Source organism: Anabrus simplex, chromosome 2, assembly GCF_040414725.1.
Source record: "Anabrus simplex isolate iqAnaSimp1 chromosome 2, ASM4041472v1, whole genome shotgun sequence".
In the NCBI taxonomy this organism is placed as follows: Eukaryota; Metazoa; Arthropoda; class Insecta; order Orthoptera; family Tettigoniidae; genus Anabrus; species Anabrus simplex.
The window spans coordinates 632,996,058-633,009,055 of record NC_090266.1 but is presented as its reverse complement, the minus strand read 5'-3'; the positions used below and the strand labels follow the sequence as shown (position 1 = coordinate 633,009,055).

Below are 12,998 nucleotides of genomic sequence, written 5' to 3'. Positions count from 1 at the left end.
ATGGGACAGGAAGCGGCCGTGGCCTTGATTAAGCTACAGCTAAAATGGGAAACAACGCAAAACCATCTTCAGGGCTGCCAACAGTCGGTCCGAACCCACTATCTCCGGAATACAAGCTGACAACTACGTGACCCAAACCCCGCAGCCGCTCGCTCAGTACTATTTTCTTTACTAGCGGTTTAACGGCGCACGAACACAGGAACATTTTCGGCGACAATAGGAGAGGGAAGTTCTCGGACTAGGAACGATGCAACCGTGACGTTAATTAACGTAAACCCCAACATTTTCCAGGTGTGCAAATGGGAAAAGACGGAAAAGCATTTTAGTGTTGCCGGCGGCGGGAGGTTCGAACCCACCATCTCTCGATTGGGAGGTTAAAGTTACGCGACTCCTCGCCTCGCTTGGTGAATACTATTTTAATAAGCTTAGACCTTTATAGCATGTTCAAGAAGTATAATTTCTTTACAATTACTGCTTCTAACATTCCTTCTCTGTTCACTCATAGGTGTTAAATCCTCGTTGATGATGGTTTCCTGACACTATTCTTTATTTGTCATTCTACTGGGTGCTTTTGAATTATGCTATATGAAATTAAACTTGTAAAAAGTGCATGTATCAAATCATAAGAAAGATTACAATAAATAATACCCCATTCCTAATGTGTGGTTTCCAAGATTATACGAGTTGGGTATTATCTTATATTTTTAAAAAATAGTTCCGAAAATTTCTTAAACAAATAATATGAGAGTGAAAATATAATTAAAGAAATTAACGCGAGGGTTTTCGTAGTCGTTCAAAGCTAAAATATTCCTTTCTTTTCTTCTTTCATTGCACTAAATTTAATACAATAAAACCCGCCTGAAATTATTTCCGCCGGATTGAGTGGCTCAGACGGTTGAAGCGCAGGCCTTCTGACCACAATTTGGCAGGTTCGATCCTGGCTAATTCCAGTGCTCAAAGATGTCAGCTTCGTGTCGGTAGATTTTCTGGCACGCAAATAACTCGTGCGGGAGTAAATTTAGGCACCTCAGCGTCTCCGAAAACCGTAAATGTGGTTACTGGGACGTACAGCAAATAGCATTAAAAATTATTGAAATTATTTCCTATTTTCAGTAATTTCCATTCTAAAAGTTATAGGTCAAGTTCTCCAGTAAATGACCATGTAAGAACCATAGCAAAGCAAATTCATCTTCGTACAGGCCATGAAGGCCCTTGGAGGGGTGGAAGGTAAAGGCTTCCACTATCCGTAACCTCGGCACTTAATGGGGTAGAGTGGTTAGTTCTACGTCCGGCCGCTTTTGCCCCCAGTGGTAAGAACCATAGGATTACACATTAAAATCCAATAATAATGTTATTTTTCTTTACGTCCCACTAACTACTTTTACGGTTTTCGGAGACGCCTAAGTGCCGGAATTTAGCCCCGCAGGAGTTCTTTTACGTGCCAGTAAATCTACCGACACGAGGCATACGCACCGGACTGATCCAGGATCGAACCTGCCGAGTTGTAGTCAGAAGGCCAGCGCCTCAACCGTGTGAGCCACTCAGCCCTGCACATTAAAATGTAATAATTGAAATTAACGATCTAAAAAAAGACAGTTTTCCTCAGTTTATGACCGAGGAATGGAGACTTGAAATGCTTGATTTAGCACCCTGAAATACAACAGCAGATACAAGATATATGGTGGCAAATTTTTTGAAACTTCCTGTTTGCGTGAACACCAATGAATGACCATTTCGCTCTATTGGTCGACTGCTCTTTCACCGGGGAATGATCAGAAGTAAAACCAAGTTATAAGGATTTCATTTTCTTAATTCTATATTCTAAAAATATTTTCCAGCAGTTTGGAAGTACACTATGTGGGCAAACGTCTCCGGACATTCCATGCCGTTCGCTAAAAATACGCCAGTCATGCTACAATTAAACTCGTGTCCTCATCCCGAGGTGGTGCGGCTCGTTTCAGGCACACCCCCAATGGAAGTAAGATGCATGCACCATTTTAACCACATACCAGCCCTCCTGGCATTCTTAAATTTTCTGGAGGTACCGGAAATCGAACCCGGGGCTGATTATCTTATCAAATCATTCCGAATCAGCATCAGCGCTACCCTTTCCCGGTCTGCACATTCCAAAGACATAAAGTTGCCTACCATCTTCAGAGATGAGCCTTACACTTAGAATTTCATGTTTGTCATCTTAAACTTTTTCTTAGCTTACAAACTCTTCTTTCTCCAGAATGAATACTCCCCCTCCTGTACGATAAATACTCCAGTTGCGTGATGAGAAAATTTCTGCACCCATTATATCACTTCTTAGTCATGATTCAACTCCTATTACAATAACTGGTAAGTATATATCTATTAAATATATATCTATTAAATTACTTAATTCTATTAATTTATTTACAATACTTCTACAGTTCAGCGCTAACATGTTTATGTCAACCCTACTTGACTTCCAGATCCCTGTACCCTTATTACCGCTCCGTATACCACCCCGTTTCCCTGGATGTACCTCCTATGGAACTACAAAATAGCTTCTTCTGACGAATCTATCTTCCTATTGTCAATCTTCTTTGATTCTTTAAGGAATTCATTGAAAAGTACTTGACTGTTGGCTGCTTTCTTGATACGTCTTCCGTCGAATTTCATATTTCCCAGAGATTTCCTAAGTTCACGAACCGCTTGAGGAAGCTTGCAATTTTGGATTATTTCAACTCTTTCTGGCTGTGGTTGTATGGCTATTGGTGTAATCAGATAGCCCTGGGATTGATTTTCTTATACTCCTAACACTGATTTACTTAAATTAATTTTAAGGCCATTATCATTCAATCTTTGAAACACCAAGTTCAAATGCTTAGTATGTTGCTCTAGAGATTCTGAGGCTATCAGATGTCATCAATGTAAACAAAACAAAAATGAAGTCCTTGTAAAATAACATGAACAAATCTTTGAAAAGTTGATGGGGCATTCTTGAATCCATTAGGCATAAAATGAAATTCAAAAAGGCCAAATGGTGTACTTATCGCTGATTTTTCTTTATCTTCTTCTGCTAATAGAATATGTAAAAAAAGCTTGGAGCATGTCTAATTTCAAGTAAACTGTTTTGCTTTGTGAGATGTAGTTGAAGTCATCAATGCGAGGTGTGGGATAACGGCCGGGTATGGTTCGCTCATTAAGTCTACGATAGTCACCACACACACGTCACGTTCCATTCTTCTTTGTAACTAAATGCACTGGGCTTGACCATTGTGACCTTGAAGGCTGAATTATATTGTGATCCAACATGAATTGGAATTTCCATTTTGCAGTAGCTAACTTTTCAGGATCAAGACGCCTAGGCTTGGAAAATACAGGTGGCCAATTGGTAGTAGTGATAAAGTGCTTCACATTATGTTTTATATCGTTAGGAGTTATTATTGGTTTGGTTATTCAGACTATTTCTGCAATAAGTCATAAAATGCTGGACCCTCTTGCAGAGTACTGACCGTATCAAAGTTGGATATAGCAGCTATCTCAGCCGTGACACTGAGTTTTGGTTTACCATCAATTATTCTTCCATTTTTAATGTCGATAGGTCAAACTGATGTAAAAAATCGTATCCCAATATAACTTTAGTTATTTTTTCTATTCAAGTGGCCATTCAAATGTTCTTTTTAAAGCCGAGATCAACGTAAATTATTTTGGTGCCAAAAGTTGGTATCTCTGTCCCATTAGCAGGACAAAGTTTAAGATCGGATGATACATTTTTATAACTACTATTAGCTGGTAAGACAGAAATATCTGCTCCTCCGCTATCTATTAGAAATTGTTGGTCAGAAGATCGATCTTGAATAAACAATCTAAAATTCCGGCCTACCTGAGTCATGACGGCAGAATGTGAAGCCGCTGCTAATTCTGCCGGCTGACGTTGCCCTCATCTTTCCACTGGCAATGTGGGGTGCACTTCTGTGGCCTATAGTTGGTCCCAAATCTGAAGTGGTAGTAGCAATATTTACCATCTTTATCAAATTTCGGCTTACCCCTACTCTGACTGCGAGATCTTGGGCGGTAGTATCTGGTTCTACTACGGGATCGTCTTGTACGTTGCAGATCTCGTTATAATTCTTCAATCCTGGTCAGGATAGGTGCGCTGAGGGCATAGGTGCGCTTGATATGTTTGGCTATTGAACTTTAGGTGTCTGGATTTCTTCAACATACTTCGTCTCACAAATTCGATCTGCCATCTCTGCTACCTTTTCCAAATCCTCATTTATTTATTTATTTATCAACGAAGCACAAGATACAGCAAAATTGAAAAAAAAAATCACTTGTACTGTCAGCAAACTAATTAACATTCATGATAAAATTTAACAAGCATAACAAAATATAACAAGATCAGGTACACAGCCTAACACGTGTCCAAATCGAAAACCATGAGAATGTCCATGTTCATAGTAAAGTCGTCGTGGCTCAAGATGTCGGTATAACCACTTCCATCAACTTGTACTTAAGATACAGTTTACACCCCTCTCGAATTTACTTTTATTTGATGCTATATCAAGCTCTTGTCTCCTATTAATAGTGTTAAAGAGAGTTGGGAGGCTGATTAGGAAAGATCGTTAAAGTATTGAGTGCTGACTTTGGGGAATGAGGGAAATCTTTGATTCTGGTGGAGCGGGAAGGAACTCGGAAAGAGAAGAGTGAGACAAGATGTTCCGAACGGTAATGCGCATTTAAGATCCCGTGGAGGAAACTCAGGTCAGCTACCTGTCGCCTGATGTGCAGCGGTGACATATTAAGTGCATTTAATACCCGCTGCCTAAACAAATTTCTGAGCTTGGGGTTTCTGCTCCTAATAATTGCAGCAAAGAAGGGCACTGATCTGTCTAACTGGTTAATATTGGAGAGGGAGTCTGTTGTCCAAATCAGAAAGCAGTAGTTCAAGAGAGGTTGAATGATCATGAGTAAGAGGTGACGATAAGCTGTAGGATCAGAAATTTCTGTGAAGCGGTAGAGAATGCCTAGTAATTTCATAACCTTGGTTGTATATGATTTTATGTGGTACTTAAATTGTAATTTTGTATCGAATATTACACCTCAGTCACGCTGTTGCATGACTGTGGCAATGGGCTTGTCGAGTAGGTAATCTGATGTCAGTAGAGGAGATTTACGTGGTGTTATGGTCATGTAACAACACATTTGAGGATTGGGGATAAGTTTCCAAGTACGGCACCAGTTCGAGAGAACGTTAAGTGAGGACTGTAGAAAAGCTGCATCTGCTATATTCCTGATCTCCCTAAATATCTTACAGTCATGAGAAAAATGTAGGATATTTGCTGTTTCGTTGAGGTTGGACGGCAGATCGTCCATAAACAAGGAAAACAGCAAGGGGCCAAGAGCACTGCCTTGTGGTACATCGGAGGTGACTTTTAACCATAAGGATGATGTGCGGTTGTTTTTGTGAGGGAGGGGAGATGTTGGAGAAGAAATACATGTTGAACAGTTTATTGCGATCGGCACCGTCTGCTGTTGCATCGTTGTGCGTCACACTGACAGGAATCCACTCCGTTCTCCGTGTGTTGATGAGACCCTAGTAACGCTTGGGATTGCTACGGACGTTATCAGTGATTGTGTGTACGTGTGTCTTGTAGTCTCTTCTGACCATAAACCTCGCGTGGCGGCGGATGTTAACGAAGGTATTGTGAGTGTGTGGGTTAGAGACGTATTTCCACAGGCGCCAAACCAAACGTATGTTTACTGGAAGCTTATCTAAACACAATATTTTTAAACCATTTTCTGAAATGCTGGTACCAGCTAGTCCTTTCATTTTTCTGAGAAATTGACACGGTTTCATGTCACCTAACTGTATTTTAGTTATTAGCTTCTTTATCTGTCTCTCTTCACTCTCCTTAAAGATGGTTAGCAATCGTTCCAAGGCTACGGTGTATTTATTTGAGTCCTTACTTGTTGCTAAACCCCAGATGTTTTCAACGAAACTTGGCTCCAGCTGAGTGAGAAAATTAAATCTTGATGATTCAGTAGTTATTACGGCGATCTTAAACTGAGCTTCGGCTTGCCAAAACCAAATCTCTGGTTTATCAGTCCACAACTGCGGCAGCTTCAACTTCACTTTTCTGTTGCATTTCTTTTCCCTTGCCGTTCTGCATCACGTCGGGGTCATCAATTATGTCGATACAGTCAAGAGCAATTATTGACTTTGAATGAATAACTAATTTTTATTACACCTTACTTGTTCATGCATCAGAAAAGAACAAAGTATCACTTTAAAATCCATTCTAGAATCCGAGAAAAGAATAAATCTTATTTCACTGGATGGCAGCCATCTTACGTCCATCTTACAGCAATGTTAGTCCTTATATTAAGTATCAGCATGGAATAGATTTCCTCCTTGTAATTCTCTGATATTATAGTACAGTATTATAAATAAATAAATAAATAAATAAATAAATAAATAAATAAATAAATAAATAAAATTTAATTAATTAATTAATTAATTTATTAATTAATAATCTCACCTTGTGTGGGCTGTGACATGTGTAGAGCAGACGAGCTTCCAGCCAGTCTCGAGCTCGGTACTGCGCTTGCCACAGCACATGATCCTGTTCTGACGCACGTGCTACATCACCACTACCGCTCTCTTCAGTGTCCCTCAACAACACGCGCAACTCTGCGGCGCTCAACCCCTGTAGCGCGTATCTGGAAAACCAGGAAACAGTCCTGTAAGGTGCACACTAAACAGAGTCTTTAGGTCGGTATTCTTTTCATAATCTGGCGGCGTATTTATTCTCATGCCCAAGCGTATGTGTTCGTGGAAACAACACTTCATAATAAGAGATTACGATTAGGAAACTAACTGTGATAATAATAAACTGTAAGTAATGGATACCAGAATCATTGTAACTACAAGAGGAAAAGACATGCCTGAACCCTGCCCGATGAATCACCACCAAATTCGAACAGGTATATTTATAAAATGAACGTACGTGGAATGCTACAACAGCTCCTGCAAAGGGATGTGTCAAGTTTCACCAAGCAGTTGCTTTACGTCGCACCACCACAGATGGGGCTAGGAGTGGGAAGGAAGCGGCTGTGGCCTTAATTAAGGTATAGCCCCGGAATTTTCCTGGTGTGAAGATGGGAAACCACGGAAAACCATCATCAGGGCTGCCGACAGTGGGGTTCGAATCCACTATCTCTCTAATGCAAATTCACAGCTCCGCGACCCTAACCACACATTTCGCAAAGCTGACCTCCTGCATTTGCCGAGATGGCGTTGTACCAGCGAAAGAATGTCTGCCTGTGGTACAGTTATTGTACGTACGGTAGCTTATGGTCTCATTGATTGCCCTATTCTGCTTCATGTAGTGAGAAACAGAAAAGTTGTTTACTTTCGTTACAGCCTACCATGTCTTCGTCCCAGAAATGCGATTGTTTCGTCGAGGATTTAATGTCAATGAAAGCTAACGAAACTGCTCTGGAGAAATATAGCGGATATTTGTTGGCCACTTATATAAGTGGACGATGGTAGAAATCCATTACATTCAGTCCATACTATCAAAGAAGTGTCGTACGGCTTTTAGTGCCGGAATATCCCAGGACGGGTTCGGCTCGCCAGGTGCAGGTCTTTCTATTTGACTCCCGTAGGCGACCTACGCGTCGTGATGAGGATGAAATGATGATGAAGAAAACACATACACCCAGTCCCCGTGCCATTGAAATTAACCAATTAAGGTTAAAATCCCCGACCCGGCCGGGAATCGAACCCGGGACCCTCTGAACCGAAGGCCAGTACGCTGACCGTTCAGCCAACGAGTCGGACCATACTATCAATGCATGCGAGCCTTTCCGTTCAGATGTGAACGCAAACTTTTACCTTCATCATCCACTAACTGTGTAGTATATTATCGCTGTGGAGCAAAACCGCGTAGCTGACAATGCACTTCCTATCTGTTATTTCCCTTAAGACTGGCCACGCCTTTCAGCGTACGTACGGATTTGCAGTCCTTCGGAAACTTCGTTGTGTTCATTTTCCTATGCCAATGTGTAAAGGAAAATGAACACTACTCTAGGAGTGCCTAAATACGTCGCGCAAACATACATTCCTACAGCACGGTACACTACGCATAGAAAAATGAACACAGCGAAAATTGTTTTGATGGATTGCATATCCATACGTGGATGGGAGGCGTGACCAGTCTTAAGGGAAATAATGAACAAGAAGAGCATTTTAGCATAGCAGGTATTGCTCGCTCGTTGGTCATTAATGTTTATAAGTACTGAAAACATTTCAGAGGAACACGTAGCGTAATAACGCGAAGTACTACACAAGAAATTACATCAAGGCTGAAAGCCCTTTTAGTGAAAAAATCAAGAATGAAAATTCAGGTTGTAAGCTTCATCAATAGTGTGGCAGTATAAAGACAGCAGTGGGAATGGATTGAAATATCTTAATATATTGTTTAAAGAAATATTTTTTGTTGTATAAGATTTTATTTTGTTTGGACATGGAAGAATTGTTTTGATTTCATAAACCTGTGCCTATTCAGATCATTTTAAATTCAGTTTTAGAAATTCTCCTTTTATAGATTGTATTAAAATGAGCATTTATCTGTGGATTTTAATAATAGTTTATTGTCAATATTTGTGAAAGGGCGCGTACCTAAACGTGCAGTTCCGGAAGCGCGTTTCCTGTCGAGTAAACGAAGATCTTTCTCGAAATTTATCACCGTGTCAACAAGAACGAAGCGATTTTTTGATTGGAGAATTGGAGAAAGTTGAAGATAAATTCTAAATTGTCATTGGTTCTCTTTGGTGGTTGCACCATTTCCTCTTTCTGGACCTTACCCCACTCCTTCGGTGGGAGCGAGGTACGATCTGGGTCTTTGATCATCTGACCATCGTAGCGAGCGGTCGTGAAACTCCTTCTGTCCCCTCGTGGGAAAACCTAGCACTGTTTCTACGTTTATTTCGGTTTTCAACTTCATTTAAATGTAATAATTTCTTCGTTTTTTTACGCAGTATATCCTCGAGTTTCACGTTCATGGCTAAATTTGTCGAAATGACTTCGCTTTCAGTTAAGATCTTGTACATTTTGTTTCGGAGGCAATACTTAACTTTGTAACTTGTAATGTACGGGTTCGCCTCCCGTAGTTCTGTGTCCCCTTACATAAGTACTGAAACTCTATGCACATTACCTGAAGTGTTTAGGTAGTGATGCAAGTTTTCTGTACTTCTGTGTTTGGTTTTATTTATACATTTGGGTTGATTAGGATTACCCCTAATTTTAATCATCGTGTATCGTTGAATAGTCTTTCTATGGATTCAAAATCTGTGATTAAATTTCTTTTAGTGCATTGCGCATGTCTACAGACGCGGTTAACACTTAAATTTACCTTTGTAAACATCTTTCTATTTTGAGTTCTTGATTTGTTCCTTTTATTTTAAATTCTTGATTTGTTTCCTTTTAAATTAAATGTGTGTAATCCAAGGGCAATTATCCTCTAAGTTTTCCTTCTTCACAAAAGACTACCTTCCATAACCTTTCAGGGTTCCACGCAGCTTTCGACATCCATTCTGTAGTTGTCATGTTTCCTAACCTGTATGTGTACGTTTTGTGCTGCGATGTTTTGTTGGACCTTAAGTTTTCTTTTACTGTGTTTAAAATTTAATTACGGTATTAATATTTTTATTTGTGTAATCAAGCCAGTTACGATTACATTGGTAGCCCGGAGAGTGATTTTGTGAACGAAGGATTAACAATAATGTTATTGGCTTAACGTCCCACTAACTACTTTTACGGTTTTTGGAGGCGCCGAGGTGCCGGAATTTAGTCCCGCAAGAGTTCTTTCACGTGCCAGTAAATCTACCGACACGAGGCTGAAGTATTTAAGCACTTTCAAATACCACCGGACTGAGCCAGGATCGAACCTGCCAAGTTGGGGTCAGAAGGCCAGCGCCTCAACCGTCTGAGCCACTCAGCCCGGCGAACGAGGGATTAGTAGATGTAATTGACCGAAACTAACCTTAAAATTGCGTAAGATTTTATATGCACTTTAAGACATTCTAATCTTTTATTTCTTGTTCTTTCCTTTCATGATGTCTCGAGCCATTCCTACTCCTTCTCATTTGAGAAAAGAGGAATTACGCTACGAACTCCGGATTCGTACCGTAAATCCCACAGGAACTGTTAGGGACGATATGAGTTGATTAGCTTCTTCTCTTAACCTACCGGTGACTGTTTCTGAGCTAACAGAAATGAATTGGGTGAGTCTTTATCCGTGAATAAGGATAAATTGCCTGACTTTAGTGCTATGATTTTGTTTTTTTCATTCTTCTGAGCCCTCTGAAAATCAATTAATGCGGGTTAAACGTCAATTACAGCATTACACGGATCGTATTCAGGATTTGTAATTGTATGTTAAAGGATGCTTCGTCTAATTCTGAAGCTGGTGTTATGTCTCACTCTGAACCTTATGTAAATTTTCTACAATCTTGTGGCATTTCCGCAATTCCCCCTTGTAAGAAACCGTACATATGCTTAAAGATAAATAATGAACATGTATGTGCTTTGGTAGAACAGGAAGTAGCATCAAATTGATACATGAGGATAGGTATAATTCCATGACAACTGTTTGTAAATTACCTCCTCTTAAATCTAGATTATTATGGAAAATTTAAAATGGAATTCATTGAACTGCAGAACCAAAATCATACCAGTTTTAGCAATAAGATTTGCACCTAAAATGAATGGACAAGATAAATCTCCGGAAACTAGTACAGGCATTTTCCGTGTAAAAACACAGATTCTCATTTTGACTTTTAGTGATCCTACTATATTCAAAGGGTTAGAATTTGCAGTGTTTCAAGTTAAAGATTCATTGAGCTCGGGGTGAGGACAAAGGGCACTGAAAAATATATCTCTACAAGTGATTCAATAATATGAGTTATTAAATCAGAAACTATTAATCTCCCATTAGTTCATATCAGTTTGTTATACACGCATACTGTCATCAACATTTTCATCGTAAGATACCACCATTTTTTTAGATCGGATGTGCTTTTGAAATCAGACCACATTTTAAAATTTCTTCTATGAATTATCTGGCGTGCCATCTTAGGTGTACCACCATTGGTAAGCGTGCCACGGATTGAAAGTCCTTGCAATAGCTTGTTCCTGTGTCAGTGGCCTCAGTCTGGTGCACACGAATTGAGCACAGGGTACTTGACCAACCTTAATTTCTTACTCTAGTAGATCACATACAATGTGAAATCGTTCGTTTGCACCAGGCACAAGCAATTTGGAATTGTTCATTCGCAATGGAATGTAAAGTTTTTCATGTTAATAGTACCTTGTAATTTCATTATTTGTCAATACCTGTTCATATTATAACTTAACCCTCTATCATTGACAAGTTTACGCAACGTAAATAATACTGTACATATATATACGTATGTTTTAAGTGATTTCAATCTGAGGATGTTCTTGTAGAACGAAACATGTCATTCTTTGTATAATATTGGGTATGTTTATAGTGTTATAATTTATAATGAAATTGTTGTGTGTTTGACAATCTGTAAAGCTTTTATGTTACATTTTACTAAGTCGACACTGGAAAGTATGGCTCCATTTTAAAGAAAATATTCACAATGAGTACAAAGAAAATAACAAACATTTCCTTCCCATTTTGTACAGGCTTAAGACTGACAACATAAATTTACCAAGGATGGCCTGGATAAAAAGTTTGGTCAAAATTAAAATCATGTAACTTTTCACTTAAATTATTTTCCATGATAGGCTGCTCGTTTTACATAACCTAATCGAGAAATGACTTCTGTATTTCATTATAACAGTACACCTGTCAAAATATCGCCTCAAGGACATCGTCCATACTTTTAGGTAGCTTTGGAGACTTACCACATTTGGTAGTATAACGATTTTCTTTAATCCACGGAAAATCTTCTCTTGTCGGATGTTTCAGTGACAGTAGAAAAGTTAACTCTTTTCTAATCACGTTACTAGGCACTTAATTTAAATCTTCACTTGCTTTTCCCTTTATATCGTTTTAAAATATTTGCCTTTACAAATTACCACTGGCCCCATGATTGTATATTCCACCAAGGCTGAATGAAACAAAATAAACTATCAGTATACAAATACGGACGACGACCGCTATCTGTACATCACCATCTTACTTTAGTAGTTGGGAATATTTTAGGTCATATACCTTTTAACTCTGCACCCTTTTCACTCCAGAATGAAAGCACGGTTTCTCGGACTGAAGGCATAGTTGAACTGGAACGGTGTTCTTTTTGCCCTAAGTAATAATATTCGAACGTTGAGCCACATTTCGAACCATGAGAATAGGAAAACAAGTTGCTGCCACAACATGCCAACAGCAGCTCCGCATCTAGGTCGGTGGAATGGAGAAATGTATACACTACGTATTTGATCTCTTCTCGTTGATCATTTCTAATGCTGTAAGCGCAAATAATAATTTCTTACCGTGGTGCTCAACTGAAAATGTTACCGGTACTTGAGTTCTGATTAAACCGGTTTGAACTCTGTTCTTATTCGTCAGGCCACCTCTTTGTATACTCACGATCATTAGAATTTCGGGTGGAGAGGACATAAGGTAACGTTTGGATGTAGATTTCGGCCAACCCTGAGCGTGGAGAAAAGAAGCAGGGCAACGTCACACGTTCACGTCTTCCAGGAGGTGTGGCTTGTAACGTCCCGTACTCACATAATTTCACAATTTTAACATTTTTTTTTGGTGGCCCGATTACAGAACTGTCCTCTTAAACGGCCTATTGCACCCTGTTACACAAGGAATACAGAACAATTGACCCTCAAGGGCCTCACATATATATCTTCACGCTTCTGTTGTGTGCATGTGTTCGTTTCTACATGGCTCTGCTCTGCTCTCTTACCTTTAAGAAAGAGCGGTTCTGAGGGCTGTGCAGAATTACTTACATACATACATACATTATCATTATAG

General features: G+C 39.5%; 1 protein-coding gene across 1 annotated transcript in view; it reads right to left on the bottom strand.

The window, feature by feature from the left end:
- The window catches only part of LOC136862974 (MAM and LDL-receptor class A domain-containing protein 2), a 348,511-nt gene that overhangs the window by 126,569 nt on the left and 208,944 nt on the right, over positions 1 to 12,998 (bottom strand). Inside the window, exon 6 of the mRNA XM_067139270.2 lies at positions 6,516 to 6,696. Coding sequence (XP_066995371.2) covers positions 6,516 to 6,696 — 181 coding nt within the window. The remainder of the gene's footprint in view (positions 1 to 6,515; positions 6,697 to 12,998) is intronic.